The sequence below is a fragment of the Telopea speciosissima genome, chromosome 2 (genome assembly GCF_018873765.1).
Source record: "Telopea speciosissima isolate NSW1024214 ecotype Mountain lineage chromosome 2, Tspe_v1, whole genome shotgun sequence".
In the NCBI taxonomy this organism is placed as follows: domain Eukaryota; kingdom Viridiplantae; phylum Streptophyta; class Magnoliopsida; order Proteales; family Proteaceae; genus Telopea; species Telopea speciosissima.
This window is the reverse complement of record NC_057917.1, coordinates 63,403,953-63,426,857: the sequence shown is the minus strand read 5'-3', so window position 1 is coordinate 63,426,857 and position 22,905 is coordinate 63,403,953. Positions and strand designations below refer to the sequence as shown.

The window sequence follows — 22,905 nt, the reverse complement described above, 5'->3', positions numbered from 1 at the left end:
AATTAAAAAATTGCAAAAAGAATTGCGAAGAAAACTGTTAAGGGGGGAAGGGGAAGGGGAAGGGGAAGGGGGGGGGGGGGGGAGGGAATATAATCACACTTAATGTTCCCAGAAATATCACACTTAATGTTCCCAGAAACACTTCATTCAAGTTGAGAAAATTCTTATTGTTACATTAGAAGTTCACCAACTAAGAAGAAATCCCATCTATGAATTGATGCATAACCAGTATTTTTTCTTTTCAATCACATTGTACTTGTGAGATTTTGAGCTTTAAGTAACACCAAAACCTAGCAAAACAGGTTTAAGTGTTGAACCCTCCCCCACCCCCAATAGGAGAAGTTAGCATCACAGTCAAGGTGAAAACTTGGCCAGCCCAAGAGAAAACTGAGCTCATATTTTAACAATAACAGCCCAAGCCATTGAATCAGCTCTGTTCAAAATTCGTCAATTGCATGCCCTGCCCTAGTTGCAGCAGTCATTTTGGATCAGACCCTCGAAAGCATTCTCAACCACTCTTCAGACTAGTTATTTCGGTTTTTCAAATATACATGCTACATCATATGGAAATGAGAGAGAAAACATACAGGGTACACATATTATATCAGGAAAGAAATGAATATTCAACATCTGAAGAGCAAGCTAATCTACCCTACTTGCATTTTATATACACAAGTTTTCTTCTCAAAGAAGATGGAAAATTATCAGTTTGAGACAGTGCTCTGAGCAACTCCCTCGCAAACATTTCCACGGCAGAGAGGGCAAACCCTGTGAAGCAACAACAGAAGGAACAAGAACATATAGCGTTAGGGCAAAAAATAAACACAAAATTCATACACACACACAAACATAGAGAGAGAGATGCTGATACCCATGTATCTCTTTAAGCCATTTATCAACACATGCCATATGATATTCATGGCGGCAGGGGAGGACTCTTATTTTATCCCCCTCTTCGTACTCAGAAAGGCAAATGTAACACCTGTGATAAGACATTAAATAACCAGCTTAACTGCAGAGGTTAACCAACATAATCAACATCAATCAAAAGGAAAGGTTAAGAAGAAACTGGAATAATATAGAAATTACCCTAAATAGAAGAAGTAGGTGATGATGATATTGACAACAATAGGTAAAGAAGAGTGTCATTGGCTCAAAAAGATAAGAATTTTTTTTTGGGGGTGGGTGGGGGGGGCGAGTTGGGGAGAGGAGTATCATTCATTACAGCAGAAGCATTCCTAGGCTCATTACCATCAGGCATCTGTTTGCACCCCAATTTCACAAATTGGGATTTGTTTATACGTGCCACAAGGCCGTGCATTGCACGCTGCCATCAAGGAGTTCCCCTTTTAAATTTGAATAACCAAGTGGAAAGGTGGGACCTGCCATGACTATAGATGGTGGGAGGTTACAAACCCCACATGGCCACATGGCACAGGAGGTTATTACTTTGGAATGAAAGGGGCCCACCACACTAGGAAGCAATCTGAAAAGTAGGAGATGCAATAGTGGGAATTACTTCACAAAGGGGTCATGGGCAAAAGTCAAGGACATGTGGCATTGAAACAAGGGATTGTAGGTACATGGGTGCAGTAGTTATGATAACTACCGAGTAGGAGCATTTATGGGATTCATCTATAAAAGGGAAAAGTCTCCATTGAAGAAGGGAGCACTCAACGAATCAACAAAACCCATCTGCACTTTATCTTTATTTTATCATTTCCAGTTTTTATCTTTCAGGATGTAATCTTTCATCTTTTCTGTAATTTTTGCTGGAGTTGGGTTCCAGCCACCAATGCTTCATTGGCTTGTGTTTCAAGGGGCATTCATGTAGGCCTTGCTTGGAGAATGGCCTTGCTTGGAGAATAACTCCAGCAACCATGTCTTTTGGCCCATGTTTCAGAAGACAACCATCATCATCGAGTTGCGAACTTCATCAGTCCGAGGCTGGCAGGGTTGTGGAAGCTTCATCAAGACCGTTTTTGGGAGATGCTTGGAGAACAACTCCAACAGTCTTGTCTTTTGGCCCGTGTTTCAGAAGACAACCACCATTAACATCAAGTTGCAAGCTCCATCAATCCATGGCTGGCAGAGTTGTGAAGCTTCATCAAATCCGTTTCTTTGAGGTTATACGATTTGGTCGTAGAGTAGTTCTACTATAAACGGACCGTTTCGTCTTAGAACAGGCCGTTAAAATAGTTGTACTGTAAATGTCAAGTTGTATGTCTCATCAATGTCGGATTTTGTAAGTTGTAATAACTCTAACGGATACAGACTGCAAGTAAGCAATTTGATCTTCAATCTTCTTCCTTGCTTTGTCCATCGTGATTTGTTTTCACCCAAAAGACCTTAGAGCTACTCAGGCATGGAAGGATCTCCTTCTCGTCCTGGTTCGAAGTCAGAACGGGCTGTTTCCGACCTTTTAGAACAGGCCATTTCTCCAGTCAGGACAGGCCGTTTTGTCTCGGTCTGAAGGTAGAACGGGCCGTTTCGTCCTGCTCGGAAGCTAAGACAGGCCGTTTTCAATTCCGTTTGGGCCTACGTCAAAGGCCCTAGCACGCCCGCGCTATTTCCACCACGTGCGTTGTGCCCCTGTGTGTGGGTGTTGGATTTCTCACCAACACATTTTGGCAAATTACTTACTTGCAATATGTATCCGTTGGAGTCATTACAACTTACGAAATCTGACATTGATGAGACATACAACTTGACATTTACAGTACAACTACTTTAACGGCCTGTTCTAAGACGAAACGGCCCGTTTATAGTAGAACTACTCTACTACCAAATCACATAATCTCAAAGAAACGGATTTGATGAAGCTTCACAACTCTGCCAGCCATGGATTGATGGAGCTTGCAACTTGATGTTAATGGTGGTTGTCTTCTGAAACACGGGCCAAAAGACAAGACTGTTGGAGTTGTTCTCCAAGCATCTCCCAAAAACGGTCTTGATGAAGCTTCCACAACCCTGCCAGCCTCGGACTGATGAAGTTCGCAACTCGATGATGATGGTTGTCTTCTGAAATACGGGCCAAAAGACATGGTTGCTGGACTTATTCTCCAAGCAAGGCCTACATGAATACCCCTTAAAACACAAGCCAATGAGGCATTGGTGGCTAGAACCCAACTCCAGCAAAAATTACAGAAGGGATGAAAGATTACATCCTGAAAGATAAAAACTGAAAATGATAAAATAAAGATAAAGTGCAGATGGGTTTTGTTGATCCATTGAGTGCTCTTTCTTCAATGGAGACTTTTCCCTTTTATAGATGGATCCCATAAATGCTCCTACTTGGTAGTTATCATAACTACTGCACCCATGTACCTACAATCCCTTGTTTCAATGCCACATGTCCTTGACTTTTGCCCATAACCCCTTTGTGAAGTAATTCCCACTATTGCATCTCCTACTTTTCAGATTGCTTCTTAGTGTAGTGGGCCCCTTTCATTCCAAAGTAATAACCTCATGTGCTATGTGGCCATGTGGTGTTTGTAACCTCCCATCATCTATAGTCATGGCGGGTCCCACCTTTCCACTTGGTTATTCAAATTTAAAAGGGTAACTCCTTGATGGCAACATGCAATGCACGGCCTTGTGGCACGTATAAACAAATTCCAATTTGTGAAATTGGGGTGCAAACAGCATCCTAATATTAACCACATAATATGGTATCAATGCTCCAGATTGTTCCAAGTTTAAAACAAAGTGACAAATCCTTCAAGGTTCTAGCTTTGCGGAATAAATCCCTAATAATTTTTCAAACCAAATTACCTTCCGATATGGCTTCCTTTCAGAAGCTCAATGAAAAAAGGCTAACAAACATACACTAGGAGGGGAAATTTCCTAAGGTGCATTCCAAAGGCTGGCTTGATAACCATTAAGTACTATGTCTTGTCTTTGACAACCGAGAATGCAGTAGCCCTTCCTCAACCTGGATAAGGAGACTAACCATTCTGCACAACAATGGCCAAGTAGCAGAGGACATCTAATTAATCATCCAGATTTAAGGGCAATAATCAATAACAGCCTCCAGTAGATTTAGACCCCAATTCCAACAAACATATAAGCTACCTCTGATATATTTGAGGTTTACATTAATGATGAAAACCACAATTCTGCTTGTGGCTCCCACCAAAAATACCCAAACCTCAAGGGAACCAAAGCTGACCCAACGATATATTGAGATCAATCTGCATCAGCATGATGACATAATTTCTGTAACAAGGAAGCATGTTTTATAACATTTCATAATCTATAAACTGAATTATTCAAGCACACATGTCTATCATCTCCTCTAAATGTGAAAATACAGTTAGAAACTCACTGTTCCATATCATGTCCACACTCAGCTGTGTTTTTGTGAATCTTGATAGGAAATGAGTTAACAACAGATTCTGGAGCTGGGACAGAGACCATTGATAGTGAAAGTGACATAGGTTGGCGATGGATTTCATCCAAGACCTGCAATCACACATTAAAGACAGTTTAAGATGTCAGAACATGTGACAACTTCAAGATTTTTCATATTACAACGTAGCAAAGTCAACACAAAATAGCATCACTAGAGGAGGAGGAGGGGGGAAGAAAATCATGAACAGGTGCTAGTTGACGATGTGGAATCTACAATGCCATGGCAATTCTGATCAGAATATGTTAGCCTACTGCACAAATCAGTAGTTCAATTATGAAGTCAATATTGGAGTACATGCTCAATCAAAATGACAACCATTGGGTATAGCTGTGTTCAAGCCAATAGCATAATAGAGCTAAACAACCATTGCCCTCAAATCGACCAGGTATACCCATCCCGAAGAATTACACACTTAGAAAAAGGAAGAAGAAGTTAAGTGAGCAGGAAAACGAAAAAATAACCCATAAATAGAAACAGAATTAAGAGACTACAAATTTTTTTTTAAAAATAGTAAGTTATGGATGCAATAGAAAATCCAATATCCCTTGCTCCCTCTCCCAAGCCCCTGTGACTAGTGTGACTTCATAGGCATTTTCGCAACAATGGCAATCCCAATTTCCGTTCTCACTTTATAAAACAACAAATAGCTGGGAATGCAAATAAACTGAGTGGAGCTATTAGTATCTACTCTCTCAAGCTAAGTGTGAAATAACTGTATATTCTGGTTAATATATTGTCTGGTATTATGCCATATCAGAAGACCAAAAGCATAATATTAACTCCCCCCCAGGACCCCCCCTCTCTCTCTCTCCTAAGAACATTAGTTTAGAATCATATTCTATCAATGTTTTAGGATCTGGTAACTTATTGGAACCAAGTTCTAAAAATGGAATAACTCTAGTGCCTTCAATCCCCCTTAAGCTTTTGCCCATTTCATAAAGAGCAAACTATGACACAAACCATTAATCAACTCTCTAACAACAAATTTTACCAAAGACTTAATAAAACTGGACAGCAGAACCATAAGATGTCGGATTTACCATGCCAATGACAGTTAGACAACATGAAAGGAAGTAGATAATTTATTTTACAGACATCTAATTACCAATCCCGAGGAGGAAGCAATCCTAAGGAACATAAACCGACAAGAGAAAAACAAGTTATTCGATTAAAAGAGAATCTACCTCAAATAATGCCTCAGCAAGCATAACTATTCGTGAAATACTTGCATGAGTACCAGACTCTTCTGTCATCGAGAAACTCTCACATGAGCAGGTACCATCAGGGTGAAGCCCAGATGCACAAAAACTAGTTCGTCGGCCACTCTCATCAGGTCCACCATGAAGTCTTTCCCAGATCTGATAAGACCAGAAAGATAACTATCAGTAACTATGGCTTTTGTCTCCTAAATAAAATGAATTGTATGAGAACAGACTAAATCAATACATACCATTGACTTATCAGTTATCCAAACAATAGGGGATATAAAACTAAAGAGGGATTCATGGCATCCACAGCCCCATAATCTAACAAAAACTCTAATAAATCATGTATCACAAATCTTTAAGTGGGAAATGACCCTAACTCACATATCGTGGTCTAGATAAACTAATAATACAGTCAAAACATATCCTATCTGCTGGCTTACCAGGATAAGAAGTAAATGACTTGTGATAAAGTCAAAAAGAAAAGAAAATTCTACCAAAAAAAAAAAAAAAGAAAAGAAAATTAAATAACAGATCACCTCTGATCTCGAACTCCATCGCCGTTCATTCATGCCATGACTTCTACTGCCAAGGTATCCTGAATCACCATCAAAGCCATCCTCAAAGAGATCGCCACCGAAATCAAGGAGCCATCTGTCATGCATTCCCAGATCATCAGCATCCTCAGTTGAGAAAACTATGGTTGGAGAATCAATATGCCTTCTAGAACTGCGTCTCGAAAAAGCATCCCAAAACAGTCTTCTACTGTTCCTTCTTGCTTCACGGCTACTTACTTCCGCAGTACTACTACCTAAGATGCTGGAAGAAATACTCACCACATCAACATGAAGTACATTTCCATTTCTTCTGTCTCTTTCCCTATCTGGCTCAACTAATCCAGGGGCTGGAGGTACTCTCTCTGGAGCAGATTCTCCTTCTAGTGATTGTGAAGTTACTTGTGGCTCAAAAGCACTAGAAATGGAATCTGTAACAAGACCGAGGACATCCATACTAGCATCTACATGATTTCCAGCAGAAGGTGCTGCGTTTGCACATGAGTCACCAAGTTCCTGATGAGATACACAGCTTGAACACATCCCTTCCTCCAATATCTGGCACCCACCCTCGACAACATTCAAGCAATCACTTACATTCTCAGAGCCTAAATCTAGTGATTGCTGTTCTTTAAAGGAGGTACTAGCCTCGTCACTAGTTCTTTCTTCAGGAACAAATTCAGCAGTTATCTGATCAGGAACTAATTCCTTACTCTCAGACAAGAATTTGCCATCATTCCTTGTAGCAACGCTTCCTGAACAATATTTTACTGATCTCTCCTCAATGGTCCAATTACTGCTTTCGGATGATGCACCAGTTTCAGTTCCTGAATTGAAACGTGAAGAGGGTTCCTTCGTTGAGCTTTGGAGCTCATCAGGAATAACTGGATCATGATCTTCTGAAGAATTCACCACTACATCAGCCGGATAATCTTCCATCTGCAATAAGAACCAAATTGTATGATACTCAAAACATTACATACTGCACCAAGTATTGAACTAATTTTTACACAACTAATGCAACTTAATTTTTTAAAAAAAATTATTCCAGTTAACTTCCCTACGACCCTATAGAATGGTTGATAAAAAAGGGGAAACCAATAGCCTCTACTTATGAAGTAATCCATCAGATGGAAAATAAGTTTCTGCCCATATAAAATTCAAACATGTAAAAGATGTGTTAGCACTAGGTATGACCTTGGATAGAGCCTATTGGAGGGCAAGGAGTCCATGTAACTGACCCTATTTAGCTGAGATTCTCCTGACTTGCTGGGCTGTGCCTCTTTCCTCTTACTTCTATCTGTCACTTTTACCTTTCACTTCTCTTCTTATTTTACATCGTTCATTTGTCATTTTCCATTTTTCACTTCTCATCTCATTTCCCTACCCTCTTTTTCCATCTCTTCATCCCCTTTTTTGTCTAGTCCTCAGTTTTACCTACTTTGTTTGATTGGATCTATGTAGCCAACCCCATTAAGTTGGGATAAGGCTGAGTTTGTTGTTGTTGTTTGTTGTTGCTAGCACTAGCAGCATATATGCAGTTGTCAATTCTTCTCAGTCCACAATTACAACAAGCAAATGAATTAATTATAACTAATGCACTTATGTACCACAAGAAAATAGATTAATTATGAGAATAAAATCCAGATTAATGCATAAATGCATTACTTATGATTAAATCTTTATTAACGCATTAATCTTATACCAAATTATGGATCAAAACCGATAAAATTTAATGCCTCCTTAGATTGGCAAGGTGCTGGGGCAAATCCCAAACCACAAGTCCACGAGAGAAGATCAAACAATGAAACTGCCTTTATTATTCATACATTTTTTCAATTAGAAATTGCACCTTTCAAGTACCTATACCCCCATAAACCTACTTTTTTATGTGTGGTGCTGAAGAATGCATCTCCTACTTGGACTTCACCACAAAACGTCCTTTTTTTTCTGCATAGATTGGTCCCAAAGAGGTTTGAACTCATGACCTCTTAATTATGAGTCGTTGGTCTTTGCCAAGTGAGCTACCCACTTGGGGTTCAAAACATCCTACATAACCATTCTATCTTAACATAAGACCAAGAATGCTTAAATTAAGCTAGCCCAGATCAAGTCAAATGAAAAAAAAAAAAAACACAAAAATTCTTTCATTACAAAAAAGGAGAATCTTTTTAAACATGCTCTTTTACATGGGAAAATAAGCTGGAACATAGATAGTTCCCTAAGAGCCCTACAAGACATTAAAACCTAGCTGTTAATATTCCACCTCAACCCTGAAATAAAGGCCGAAGAGAAGTGATGGGAGTAACATAGACTCTTGTTTAAAAAGTCAGTTGAGGAACTTGTGCAACTGGACTGAAAAATTAAAACAAAATAACCCAAAGTGCAATTAATGAAACCAGAAACAACCATATTACTCAAAGATTTAAGGATCTGTATCCAAGTTCAGATTGTTCCAGATCAGATAGTCCGAACAAAGAAACAGGCAATGCAAGAAGCAGAAGCCTGATTTTACAACTGGGTCGGCCAATCCACTAGGCATTGATAAATCGGATCGGTCACATCATACTCAACATTTTCAGTTCTTCTTCACATTGTTGTGCTACAATGAACAATCGATTGCTACACACTAGCCCCACTTAAGAAACTTCCCTTTCATGGAAACTATAGATATAACGTTTTAGCTAATTAGCAAAAGTTCTCAATCATTTGTGTGATTTTTCTTAATAATAACACCTGCAGAAATATTTAGAAGATATAAACTAATTCTAAAGGTTCATATATTTCTTAAATGATGCCACTTCTATCGAACTGAGAACCGAGTCCTTGACTCCAATTTTTGGGAGTTAGTCAGGTCCATCATCCAGGCCTATGTAAGATTCTGGCACTGCAGAAAATTCTCCATCACGTAGAAGCCATGAATAAAAATATGAGGAAGCAATTTCTGCAGCCCAGTGGATAACCTCTTATTATATCCATAGAAAGCCAATGTTCAAAGCGTCTCTCAGGTCAACCAATAACTCATCAAAGGATTTTAGAAATGAGCATGAAGGACGGATTGGTTCATAGTCCAAATGGTATGATATACACCTGCTCAGCAAGTAGCCAAACAAAACTGCCATAGTAACTCAAGAAGATCACATTTCAAAAAATAAAAAAAATGGACATTAACTGATCTCTTTCCACTTCAATTTCCAAGAATAAGAACTTGATTGCGAAAGCATATGAATCCAACATTACTCAACTCAACTCAGCCTTATCCCAACTAAATGGGGTCGGCTACAAGGATCCTATTTCTCCAATCAGCTCTATTCAAAACCATAATGATGCAGATAAATAATCTAAATGGGCTTATTTTATTAGAGATAAGCTTTGGGTTGGGTTATGTATGTGTTGGGCCTTTGATCCCATGTGTTTTCTTTGTAGTGGACCACTTAAATGGGCCTATAATATGGGTAGAGGCTACACATACGGGATTAGTTAGCTGAGTGCCTTTATTTCTTTATTTTAATTGTTATTAAGTGTTTTAGTTAGATTGGATTAGGATTCTGTAAGTCTAGTCCTGTTTTGAGTCAGTTTCCTTTATTATTTCAGTTTTCTAGTCAGTTTAGGTTACCTTATTAGTTAAGGATTGGGTTAGGCCTTTCCTTTTTAGTGTAGGATTCTTGGATTAGGATTCTGTAAGTCCAGTCCTGTTTTGAGTCAGTTTCCTTTATTATTTCAGTTTTCTAGTCAGTTTAGGTTACCTTATTAGTTAAGGATTGGGTTAGGCCTTTACTTTTTAGTGTAGGATTCTATTTTTGAGTCTTCTATATAAGTTTGTAAGGGAGGCCAACATTGTACACGAATTTTGATTAATGAAAAGCTTTTGCTGCTCTCTTCTCATTGAAAATCTCTTGTGTTTGATCAAGAAACCCCTTATGCGTGTGATCAAGGAAGGCTGGTGTCTGACCCAATCGAACCATCTTGTAAGGTGAAATCCAAGTGTATAATTTCTGTTTATTCTCCTTCCATCATCATTCCTCCATTAACAAATCTTGTTTGGTACTATTTTGATCATTCAATTACAGTACTACAGTAAGTGGTATCAAAGCATGGCAGAGAATAGTTCATCAAGGCTTCCAAATCTGATGGCTAAGATGTTGGAAATATTCCAACAATTGATTGATCAAATGACAACAATGGAAAGTAGAATTGCTGCCTCTATACAAGATAGTTATGGACCTCCTAAAGGTAAGGAAAGACATCCAACACACTCTACAGTTAACAACCATACACAAAGGTTCATGGATAGAGGTCCACAGAGGTTTTACACATCCTATCATAGTTGTCAAGGCATTGCCTAGGCGTCCAGACGCCTTGGTCGACTTGGGCACCTTGGATGCCTTGTTCACCTAATTGGTGTCGCCTGCCATTTGGACCCTCTCCACCGCCTTGGGTCGCCCAGACGCCATGACAACTATGATCCTATACACCTTTTGAAAATCATAGAGTTGATAGAAAGCCACCTTTTGATTCAACTGTTAATAATATGACGAGAGTTCAAAGATGGAGTACATCTGAAAACAACACCTACTACAAGAGGACTGGTATTACTAGTGTTGGAATATGTACTCCAGAATACCCCCACGGTATTCTGGTCCTTTTGGGGTAGTTTTTATGTTATTAAGTGTAAGTCGGCTATCTGAGTTTTAGTTCCACATCGCCTATTTTAGTCTCTTGTAACTTTCCCCTCTATTATAAATAGAGGGGCTTACCTATCAATTAATACAAGCAATTATTCTCTCATTCTCTCTTTTCTAGCCCACGATTCTGCCAACATGGTATCAAAGCTAGTCTGATCTAGGTTAGAAAAAGAGAAGAAAACCCTAATCCATCTCTTCAATCAACTTCTCCCTTCTTCTCCCTTTCTCGGCTTTTCCTTCTTCTGTTTTTCTTCTTCTCAACCTTGTAAAGGGGCAGCACTAATGAGGTAAATACAGCATACCAATGATTTAGTTGCTGCCCCCCCCTTTCTACCTTTTTTTTTTTACTAAAACAATTCTGTTCGAAATCTGCTGGAGCCATACCTGCGATATTGGAGCTATCCAGAATTTTTGGAGATCTGATTTCTACCTAATGAAGACTGATCCTCCAATGTTGGAGCCTCCTATGCAGCCTTTTCCAACACTCTTCTACCCTATTCCATAGTCTTTCTTCCCTTTTTTTCTTTCTCCCCACCTTTTATTAACTTTTCCAGCCTCCATACCCAAATCGATCTCAACTTGTCAGGGTTTTTTTCAAAACCCTGACTCCAATCGATTTTGGGGTTTCCCTTTTCAGATGCAGCTGATTTTTTAGGGGTGGTTCCCTACTACTACAAACCTTAATCAACCTAAGTTTGGACACTTTCTGATGGCTGGATTTGTTTTTACAGCAAAACCTTCTCAACCTGCTATTTTTGGGTACCTGTTAAAACCCTGACTCAAATCGACATTAGGGTTACAGGTTTCAGTTTTTGCTGATTTTTGGAGGGATTATTACTCCAACTACAAGGACCACTCGACCTCAGTCTTAGCCTCTTTGCAAGTGTTTGAAGACCCCTAACCCCAATCGATCCTCCTTTTCAGGGTTTTACAAAACCCTAACAAAATATCGATTTTAGGGTTAGGGTTGATTGCTGCTGTTGGAGTTTTTTGGAGGTGTTTCTACCATCAAGAGGGACATTCTACTTCAACTATTCATGGCTTGAAGAAGTTATATTACACAAGTTAGCTGCTGCCCTATTTTTTCTGCAATTTTTGGTGTTTCTCCCACTTGAAGATCAAGTCTCAATCACCAAGGAGATTGGTTATTCGAACTGGAGATCCATTCCCGCAGTTGTGGTTAACATCTATTACCAGAAGACATCACCTTTGACAAGTCATCATCACTTTTGTTGAAGACCCCTTCCCTACAATCGAACTTCACTTTCAGGGTTTTTTTTACAAAACCCTGACTATAATCGATCTAAGGGTTAGGGCAGTCCACTCTTGCTGATTTTTTTAGGAGAGTTTTATAACCATCAGAGGAGTATTCAACCCATATTTCAGCAACATTCATCAGTTCTTTTTGGCAAAAATTCAGGTTCATTCTTATGGCTCGGTTTCTTCAATTATCAACCTATTTTTTTACTTGTTCCTATGTGGCCGGCTGCTTCAACTACCTATGGATCTGTCGGGTTCTTTATCTTATATTTGTTGGTTCTATTGAGCTTTACTACATATATTGCTGGTTTTATTGATTGGCTTCTGTAAGCATGACTGGTTGACATGTTACTGCTGCCTTTATGTGGACTACTGCTGCCCTATTATTGAGACTGAGTATCCTACTATTGGAGATCGAATTTCTTTCATTATTGAAGACTCGTATCTACTAGCCTGGAGATCAGCTTATTTGGGATTACAACAGTGTGTTCCAAGGTTATTAGTTGCAACTACGAATCTATTCAGTTATGTGAAGCTTTTCTGGTTCATATCCGGCTCCCTTTGAGAGCTTGATCCTAGCATTGTTCACAGATTCAGATCTGATCCAAGTCTTTTGTTGAAGCTTCTTACGTCCATTGCTGTCCAAATATCTTAGTCAGCTCTATTTACCATGTGGGAGTTTATAGTTTGGAATTTTGCACACTAGTACTTCCTTGTGTAAAGATCGATCAAGTTTTTGCAGAATGGTACCTTCTCCTTCTACAAATTAGACCTGTTTTTTTAATTCAGATCTGATCATTGAAGATTGGTGTTTTGGACTTAGTTTGATCGATTGAAAGAAGGTTGTAAATTACTGTGTTGCTTTGTCCATGGTTCATTATCCCACTGCTTCTTTTCACTTCACTACCTCCCAAACCATACCTTTGGCATATACCCATAACTACCTTGGAAGTTTATGGTATTCTCGAAATTGCCATTTCTTCTCTTTCCATTACCCTTGGCACCCTTTAGAAAATTCTGGAATATTATGTTTTTGCCCTATCTCTTACATCATCTCTGTTATGTCCACGTGTACTACACTGTCTACACGTGAGGGGGGGATTATGTACAGTATATTGCAGCCATTGCAAAAAGCAGAACTTACAGGAACACTTGGTGCAAAACATAGAGGATTAGAGTTTTCACCATTGCCAATGGGTATCTACTTTGTTATTGGGGTGAGTTTGCCGTAAGGGGGAGATTGGTATTAAAGTATTGAAGATATTTGGTTATTGCCTGCCTATATGAGGTTCTACAGTTGGGTTGATTTTTTTTGCGCTGCTTGATCTTTTCTGCTGCTTATTTATCTACTCGCTACCCTAGTTACTTATCTTCAAGATTATCATTCAAAGATTCATCACTGGACAGCAATAGAAGATTGGGATAACTGCCTTTTTTGGAAGACATTCCAGTCTCGGTTTGCTGATCAAGTCTGCCAAAGTTTTGAAGATCAATTTTTTTTCAAGTTCTTGAAGGTTTATTTGGGAGCTGCATTCGTCTTGAAGCTGGATTTTGCTACTACTTATTTTTCCCATTTTGTTCAAGTTGGGCATTAGTACCTTGTATGCGCCAACTTGAGGGGGAGTGTTAGCATGTTAGCATGTTAGCATTATTGCATTATTATGGAGTTCTTTTTTCTTTAGTTCAAGCTAAATCTTCTTTCTTTAATTATTTGTATAATCCAGCTTGAGGGGGAGTGTTGGAATATGTACTCCAGAATACCCCCACGGTATTCTGGTCCTTTTGGGGTATTTTTTATACTATTAAGTGTAAGTCGGCTATGAGGGTTTTAGTCCCACATCGCCTATTTTAGTCTCTTGTAACTTTCCCCTCTATTATAAATAGAGGGGCTTACCTATCAATTAATACAAGTAATTATTCTCTCATTCTCTCTTTTCTAGCCCACGATTCTGCCAACTAGAAATAAGATGAAGCCCAAAGTTCCCTACTTTGCTGGACAGACGCATCCATTACTTATTCCTTGATTGGTTAGATTCTCTAGCGGGAATATTTTTACTGGTACAAAACGATTGAGGTAAGGAAGCTTAGATTTGTTTACTTACGATTGACTGGTCGTGCTAGAGAGTGGTGGACATTCCATGAAGAGAGGCTTAAAGTTAGAAGACGTTAACCTAGGACTTGGGAAGAGATGGAGCACAAGTTGAAGAATGCTGTTCTTAAAGAGGTAGAGCTTGTGCCTCAAGTCTTCGATGAGAATGTTACCAAAGTTGAGGATTGCATTACAGAGGTTCATGAAGACACGGTTAAAGAAGTAGTTCTAGATGAGGTCGTGATTAAGGAAGACTTTGAGTACACTCCGAATGAAGCTGTCACCACCCCAAATGCTATAGTTACCATCAGAGAATTTATTAAGTTTGTGATTCCACCTCACTACTTTAAAGGGATACATCGATCACACAACTCTCCAGATGCACTCCTCCATTTCATCCACCCTATTCTCATTCTTTGTATAATATCATCCTCTATATCTCCTCCTTTACCTTTATTAATGCTTGAACCTAGGTATCTAAAGTTAACAATTGAGTAGGATCATGAAGGACCCAGCCCCAGGCAGGATCTTTTTGAATAAAGTTTAATGTTGATTTGATCAAAATAGAAAATAGAAAAGAAGATAGGATTGGATCGGGTATCCCACTCTCTCCCGGATCTCTCATCCACGGCCTCTCACCAATGGCATCTCACCATACTCTCTCACAGAGTAAAGCACAAGGCTTTTTTTTTTTTTTTTTTGAGTTTTCATAAAATGCCCCCCCTCAAATTGCCCAAACGTACAAATGCACCCCTGAAAGTTTACTAATTCCAAATGCACCCCTACTTTCCAAACTTTGTAACAATCTAGTCCAATCCGTCAGAGCATGGCAGAGAATAGTTTATCAAGGCTTCTCCATTCATTTGGCATTTTCCCTGTACTCAAAATCTTATTAAATAACCTAAGTAGCCACGATAATCTACAAATTCCTACATTTTTCCAAACCTTTATTGGAATACAATCCAGACCTACTATTTTACCTATTGTCATCTTTTTTAAGGCTTCTTTTACTTCAGACACCCTAATTATTCGTATGAATCCATTGTTAATTGAATCAAATCCCTATATGTTCGTTGCTCCAAACAAACAAAAAAAAGTACTGCCACAATGGTTTTACCAAGGCTACCTTCAACTAGATACATTGTTCAACACTTGTAATACTCTCCTTCCACATATAGGTACTCAACTTTATGTTAAGAAATGCAGGTTTGTCACTTCATAAATCCAAGCTACAAAATAAGGCTTTAATCAGAATCTTTATAAAAAGTCCTATACTACTGCCGTTTCCAAGATTGCTCTCCAGCATGATCAAATACCATTTCTTATAAAAAAATTATTAAAACTATGTCATCAAGTAGAAGACCAAAAAGGCCTCTGCTTGGACCACCCATCCCAAATGAACTCCTTCACTTGATATCATATCCAACCTTAGAATCATAAGTTCAGTGAAAATAAATAAATCATAATAATAATAAAGAAAGGAAAGCTGATGTAACACATCCACATCCCAACTTTCACACCACAAAGCCATCCAGTCAGAAAATAGTAATTCAAGCTTAACCATCTAACATCCTTCTTATATCACATCCACTGAGTTGGCTAGGCCTAGGCGACCAAAGTTCCCTGATTTCAAATTATGACCAAAGCTTGTCTGACCGACTGTCATCTGTAATTCTCAACTTATTTAATGATCGTAGCCAGTTCAATTTCGCCACACAAAGACGTAATCACCATTAACCATGGATATCATTTGCAAACAGAACAATATGTTGACCGATGGGTTACAGCTCGTAATTTTAAGTTCTTAAACAAAAAGAAAAAATGGACCAAGAATTGGAATTAGCTGGACATTTAAAAAGAAATGAATATCTAAAGCCTAAAATATACGAACACAAAAGAAACAAAACAAAGCAAAATGGATCTCCTGCACCGATCGATCGGTCTCCAATCACAAGCTACTCCAACATGATTAACAGATTCAAATCAAAATCCATGCAGCTGGACACATCCAGAATTCAAGAAATTATGGAAATTTTGAACATAAAAGAGAAACTGATTTTTTTCGCCCCAGAACTTCCTTTAGAGGTGTTGCGATTACCTCAACCGGAGCGTGAGAAGTGGAACCACCGCAGAAGAATGAGGATAATCTGCGATTCGTGCGGTTGACTCGCCCACGAGAAGGTCGCGCGCCCAAACGACTGCTACTCGAACCCATCCTCACAAGTCACACACACCTTCTCTTTCAATTTTCCTCTCACCTTTTTGTTCCTTTCTTCTAACAGTCTTTTCTTTTCAGTGAAACTTCGAAGAAATAGAGAGAAAGACAAAAGAAGAGAGCACAGGTCGTCTGGGGAACGCAAAGGCCAACAACTGATGTTGAATGAATAATATGGGGGGAGACACACTCACACACACACAGCGCAGCTCTTCCGCTTTAGTGAAGTCTCCTTTCAAATTCAATTATTTACAACTTTTATTTTATTATTTTCTCTTTTTACCGGTAACCTGCGCTGTATTCACCCGTTGGATTCTAAATGACACGTGGTTTTTATACTTACTCCAGATCAGCACGAGCTTAGGCCACCGTAAGGATTCCATCTTATGGTGGACCCACACTCACGAGAGGCAGTGAGACCGGATCGAGATTCGTGCCCCACAGGCAATTTTTTATTTTCTTTCGGTAAGGACCCCACACGCATTTAATAGCATGGCGCTACCTCCCCTGTTAAGCGAAGTGGTCTCTATTGTAAACAGTGGTTCTCAGTGGGCGAAAGTTTTTTTTTTTAGGTAAGTTTTAGTGCCACCCCTGAGGTTTGTGTAAATTACAATGCAACCCCCTGTATTTTTAAATTATACAGCTACACCCCTTCAGCTGACGGTAAGTGGATGGTGTTAACTTATACATTTTATATACCAACTTTGCCCTCATCTAATATGCTGTTTAAACATAGTGGAAATTCCATCTTTGCCTTGATGTAAGATTATAACCCAAACCCTTTTACCGTTTTCTTCCCCAAATGTGAAATTACCTCCATCGCTGGCCTGCAAATCCATCGCTGACCTACAAATCCAAATGTGAAGTTGCCTCCATCCCCATTGGTGAACTACAACTCCATCGTATAGGTATACATCTATTTCTCTCTCTCGTCTATTCTCCCTCTATGGTTGCTCTCTCCGATTTTTTTTCGTTTCTCTCAGTCATTTGCTATTAACCCTAAAAAAATCTGTTCCAAAACAAGCAGGTCAGAACTCATAGCTGGAGAAAAAACTTCTCCTCTCGATCATCTCTAGCTATCTAGTTAGTTAATAATTTTCTTCTAGCTAGCTCTAATAAATTAAGGGGTTTAATTGATTTGAGGTTGCAGGGCTGCAAGGTGTGAAAAGAGTTGCAGACTGAGATGGATTAATTACCTAAGACCAGAGCTGAAAAGGGGTTCTTTTTCTGAACAAGAAGAAAGAACCATCACTGATGTTCATAGAATTCTAGGCAACAGGTTTGTTTGTGTGATCAAATTCTTTAAAATCCCAACCCATCAAATCAGCATTTCCGATTTCTCATCAGATGAAGTTCCTTAATTTATTTATTTTTCACAGATGGGCCCAGATAGCTAAGCATCTACCAGGAAGAACAGATAATAAGGTGAAGAATTTTTGGAACTCATGCATTAAGAAAAAACTGATTGCACACGGATTGGATCCAAAAACTCACAATCTCCTCCCTTCTCATCAGTTTACCAGCAATAAAAATAACAATGCATGCAATAATCTTCATATCTACCAAGAAACCACTTCAATTTCTCAGTAAATTCATAGATGAGAAATTCACAGATGAGAGATGGACCAATGAACACAAGTTCACTTTTTATCACATTGCCACCACCACCACCTCCTCCTCCTCATCCATCTTTTGCATATACTGCTTCTACTCAAATTCATACTCCATTTCATGAAACCATGACAATTATTTATCCCTCCTATGAATACCAAAATCCCAATCTTGCTTGGAATGTTAAAGGCCAAAACTTGCAGGTTTCTTTTGATTTTGCTAGTCGATCTTCTGGCAGAGCATACCCATCTCCTCATCTCAAATAATTCCATCTGGGTTTGGGTTTTTAGATGAGAATCTCATGTGGGGTGCTTGTGGTGTTGAACCCTTTGAGCCTCCAAGGCAAGAAGAGATGCAACCATTATAGCAAGAAAAGAGAGCCCAGGAGGTATATGAAGCTAAGTTCGATGAAACCAATGAAGTGAAGGGTGGTGGTGGTCATCAGGATATGCAGATTGGTATATGAAGTTGAGTTCAGTGAAACCAATTATTAATCCCTCCTATTAATATTGCGGGAACCTAAATATTAAAACTCCAGATCTGACCATCAGAACTTGATCAGAGTGTGTGGAGTTACTCCTACCTACTAGAGTGACCTTCGTCGCAGGTTGTCGTTGCAGGTTGTGGTCGCAGGTTGCAGATCTCGATGATGGCTTTCCAATGTCGCAGTTCTCAGAGATGGATTCAAGTCGCTACGGTGGTCGCACACTTCTCAAATCGTGTAGCAGGGATGGGATGGCGATGAACCCTCCCTGTATACATCGCCCTCTTCTGAAGTTGCAGAGAACCAAAAACGGGGAGGGAAGCTCCTTAGTTCGAGTAACAGGGCAGAGAAGGGTGTGGGAAGCTCAAATGACTATTAGGGGTAAATTAGTCTTTTTAGGTCATGAATTACCATTTCTGTACAACATAACGGGAATGATATAATGGAATGGGGTTGATTGTAACAAATCATCAAAACTGAGGAGGTGTAGCTATATAATTTGGAAACACAGGGGGTTGCGCTATAATTTATACAAACCTCAGGGGGTGGCACTATAATTTTCCTTTTTTTTTTTTGGTAGATAACCAGGCTATTCATTCATGCACGCCCAATGCCAACAGAAAAACAGGATACATAAAAAGATACTGAAAAAAGATAGATAGCATGACCAACAGAACGTTTGGGTATACAGAACCCAAACCGACGAAACGAAAAACGACCCGGTCTCGCATGCCATAGACTGAGTCCTCCAGAGAGGGGGATGGGTGAAAGCCATTGCCCCAGATAAAGTGCTGTCAACACAGCAACTGATAAGCGCATGCACTGTCGTGCCAATAGAAGGGACCCCATAAGTGCCGAGAAGATCTACGCCATCATACCCACGTGAGCCGGCACGCTGCTGCGCCGAGAGGAGCTTCGGTGAACGGTGATAGGGCCACAAGATCTGAATGGCGAGAGGGGTAATGGAGCCGGTCATTTCCATGGCGACACCAATGCAAGAACCAGCGTAACCTGCAAAACTAGAACCTAAAAAAGAAAAATAACATGAAAAAAGAGAGATGACATGGCCGAAAAAAGGGGGAAGGGGGAGGGGACATGGGCAGGGAAAAGAGGAGAGACATGGTGTGGGAAGAAGGGATGGGAAAAAGGGAAGGTGGAAAAGGTGAGGGGGAGGGGCAAGGGGTGGTGGTGAGGGTGAGGGAGATGAAGTCGATGAGGGAGGGGGTGGCGGGGAGGGCGGTAACGCCGGTGAGGGAGGGGGAGGCGGTGACGTTGGTGAGCAGGGCGGTAAGGGACAAGGAGGGGGTGGCGGTGAGAACGATGATGCCGGTGAGGGTGAGGGAGAAGGGCACAGGAGGGGCGGAGTTGCACACGCTAGTCATCATCGTCGTCGTCGGCATCAACGTTGGCAACAACGTCCGATGAGCCTCCAAGAGTCATGGCTGAAGGTAGCACGTCACATAGACGAAGAGATAACACGCCACAAGGGCAGAGAAAACGAACAGAGGTGGCGACAGCAAGTCGCCTTAGGGTTTTGAAAAGTTTCTATCGAGAGAGAAAACCTAACACTCCCGAGGTGACGCAACAGATTTCGTTTTGCTGCTACCTTTAGTGGGCGAAAGTTTCACCCACCATTGAGATGGCATAATATCCCTCTCACTCTCACCCCACCCTCTTTTTTTTTTTCTTCCATCCATTCCTATCAAGGGCCCAAATTAAGGCCAACTAGTGGAGCCATCTGGATCAGCTACCGACATGGGGGCGGGTGGGGACAGATCTGACCCCACCTGTCCCCATGTGGGTAGCATATCTAAACTCCCATGTGGAGGTGGCCCCACACCTCAAGGAGGGTTCATATCTGTCCCCACCTGTCCCCATGTGGGTAGCAGATCTAAACTCCTAGTGGAGTGGGGTGGGGTGGGGAATGGGAAGTCTCGAACACTAGACATGCCCTGATTGCAGATCGGGTCCTCATACTAGGTTGGTCCTTGGGATCTGATCTACATCCAAATGGGATCTACTGCCCCAGAGAGTGTAGATCGGGTCCTTGTACGAGGTCAATCCTTGGGACCTGATCTCCACCCAAATGGGATCCAATGTCCCCCAAGGACCAACCTTTATTTTTTTTTGATAATAAGGACCGATCTTGTATTAGGACGTGATCCAGGCTCACATGTCATCAACATCTAAGTAGAATCATTACCACAACTATGGTAAGCATTTGATGGCAATAGCATAATGACTTGAGGGTGTCAAAATTGAACAAAATCGAAATTGAAATCAACGGTTTAAAATTGAACACAATCGAATCATAATAAGTCGATTGGGGTTCTAAATTAATTAAAAATCAATATATTAAATAAAACAACGGGTACCCCTTAACATAGCAACCCTAGGGGCCAATAGCATATGGAATTGTCAGGGCGATGAAAGTGCCCTAACAATTCAACACTTGGGCGTTTGTGCACCATGTTTGACCCTGTTTAGTCTTCTTTGTGGAGTCTAAATAGTAGGGGTGTCAATAAAGCCCAGCTCGGACCCAACCCTGATTTTTCAACCCTGAGGGCGGGTTTGGGTTTAGTTATAGTCTGGCCCTGGCAGGGTCGGGTCGGGTCAGGGTTTAGATCCCGGGCTTAGCCCGGCCTGGCCCAACCCAACCCTGTATTAATTATAAGTATATAATATTGTATATATATATATATATATTGGTATAATATTTATTTATATATATAGCCTAATAAAAAAATTAAAAAGCAAAAGACAAAAAAAGCCCTAAAGGCACATGGGATTACAGACAAAATCAGGGTCAGGGTCAGGGTCAATCAGGGCCGGGTCGGGTCAGGAAAAACCCTGGCAGGGTAGGGTCGGGTCAAGGTTTAGGTTAAGGCCTCTAGGGTTGGGTTAGGGTTTAGGGCAGGCCCGGCCCAACCCGACCCATTGACACCCCTACTAAACAGCATTAGACTCGTCAAAATAAATTTAAAACAGAGGTTGGGATTCTCTTTTTATTATCATTTGGATCATGTAGGGTTTGTCTTTTACTTTGGACTAATGATATTTAGCTTCCCTATTGTTTGTATCTCGTAAAATTTTTTGACATTACAGTTGTTGCACTTCTTAAGTGCACTACTTCAAATCACTTTTATATATGAGGAACCCCGGCGTGTCATAGTATGGTGGAGAAAGCTAGCACAGTTAAGTCATTATGTGATGGGGGCTTGGATGTGTTTGGGGGGATTTCAATGAAATCCTAAAACTTGATAATAAAGATAAAGATAGAGATACTACTAAAACTTTTTCCCAGTTAGTTGATTTTAATCCTGCAATTCATGATTGTGGCATGCTTAAGAAACCTTTCTCTGGACCCCCCTTTTCGTGGTCCAATAAGCAACATGGCCCCGATCTAGTAATGGCTAGCTTAGTAAGGTTTTGGGGAATAGTATTTTATTGAGAAGAGCGTTGTTGTGTAAGGCTGAATCTCTAAAGCCTATACCCCCTTTTTGTTTGGAGCAACATAGCCTTGCCCAAGATATCCAATGGATCTTAGAAACTTGATTAGCTTCCCCCCCCCCCCCAAAAAAAAAAAAAAAGTCTATTGAAGTTTTCATATTTGAGAATGCAAGTATGTAGGTAGCTTAAAATGAGAGCCTGCAAAATTAGCCATGGAGGATGCCACTGCTTTGAAAAGAACTTCCCTACCCGTGTGGGTTAACAACTGGGATTTTCAACTTTGAACTCGATCGACCTTGATTCTCTCCCCAACATATTTAAAGGTTTGAGCTTTAGAGATTCCAAACTATGTTGGGAGGCTTAAATATTTCGATGGGCCATCAGTATAAGGATCTTTAGAATCCTAGAGAACCAAATTTTGAATTTAGATGGATTGTGGCTGAAAGCCAATGAAGATTTCTTCAAGTTGATTGCTTAACCACTAGCACGACAATAGGTCTCCAAACAAGATTTAAGATTGCACACTATATCAAGCTTTAGTTCTGAAAAAAGCAAACAATCATTTGCAAACATTATGTGTGATATAATAGGAGTTCTGTTACGGACCTTGATACCTTTTATAAGATGCTCTTTTCGGCTTGGTGGATAAAGGAGATTAAAGCTTGGGTGCAAAGGATAAAGATGGCCAAGGAGAGAGGGTCGCCTTGTTTGATGCCTCGGGTTGGAGAAATAGTACCACGAACTGCTCCATTTATTAATAATTTATATCGAACAGAGGTGATGCAAACCATGACCATTGAAATTCATCTAGCTTGAAAACCCAAATTTAGAAGTACCTACTCGATGAAAGGCCATTCTAAACGATCATAGGTTTTATTCATATCCAAATTTATGGACACAAACTTCTTTCAACTTTTTTTCTTCTTTTTGATGTAATG

The 22,905-nt window shown here is 40.1% G+C and overlaps 1 protein-coding gene across 2 annotated transcripts; it reads right to left on the bottom strand.

The window, feature by feature from the left end:
• Positions 1-573: 573 nt before the first annotated feature.
• On the bottom strand, positions 574-16,525 carry LOC122653145. 2 transcript variants are annotated; one of them, XM_043847086.1, is made up of 7 exons: positions 16,306-16,525; positions 6,864-7,112; positions 6,159-6,731; positions 5,599-5,772; positions 4,328-4,464; positions 872-982; positions 574-768 (listed from the first exon to the last, which is right to left on the bottom strand). In XM_043847086.1, exons 1-7 carry the CDS (start codon positions 16,420-16,422, stop codon positions 705-707), a joined length of 1,425 nt encoding a protein of 474 aa, XP_043703021.1. In that variant the 5' UTR covers positions 16,423-16,525; the 3' UTR covers positions 574-704. The 2 variants fall into 2 exon arrangements, with proteins under 2 accessions (XP_043703021.1, XP_043703020.1); XM_043847085.1 differs by having other exon boundaries at positions 6,159-7,112.
• Between the last annotated feature and the right edge of the window lie 6,380 nt (positions 16,526-22,905).

Coding starts and splice junctions, on each gene's coding strand:
- LOC122653145 (XM_043847085.1), bottom strand. CDS start 16,422: ATGGGTTCGAGTAGCAGTCGTTTGGGCGCGCGACCTTCTCGTGGGCGA. Junction 983..4,327: donor TGTGGACATGATATGGAACA/GTGAGTTTCTAA, acceptor GTCTTATCACAG/GTGTTACATTTGCCTTTCTG. Junction 769..871: donor TGGCTTAAAGAGATACATGG/GTATCAGCATCT, acceptor GTTGCTTCACAG/GGTTTGCCCTCTCTGCCGTG.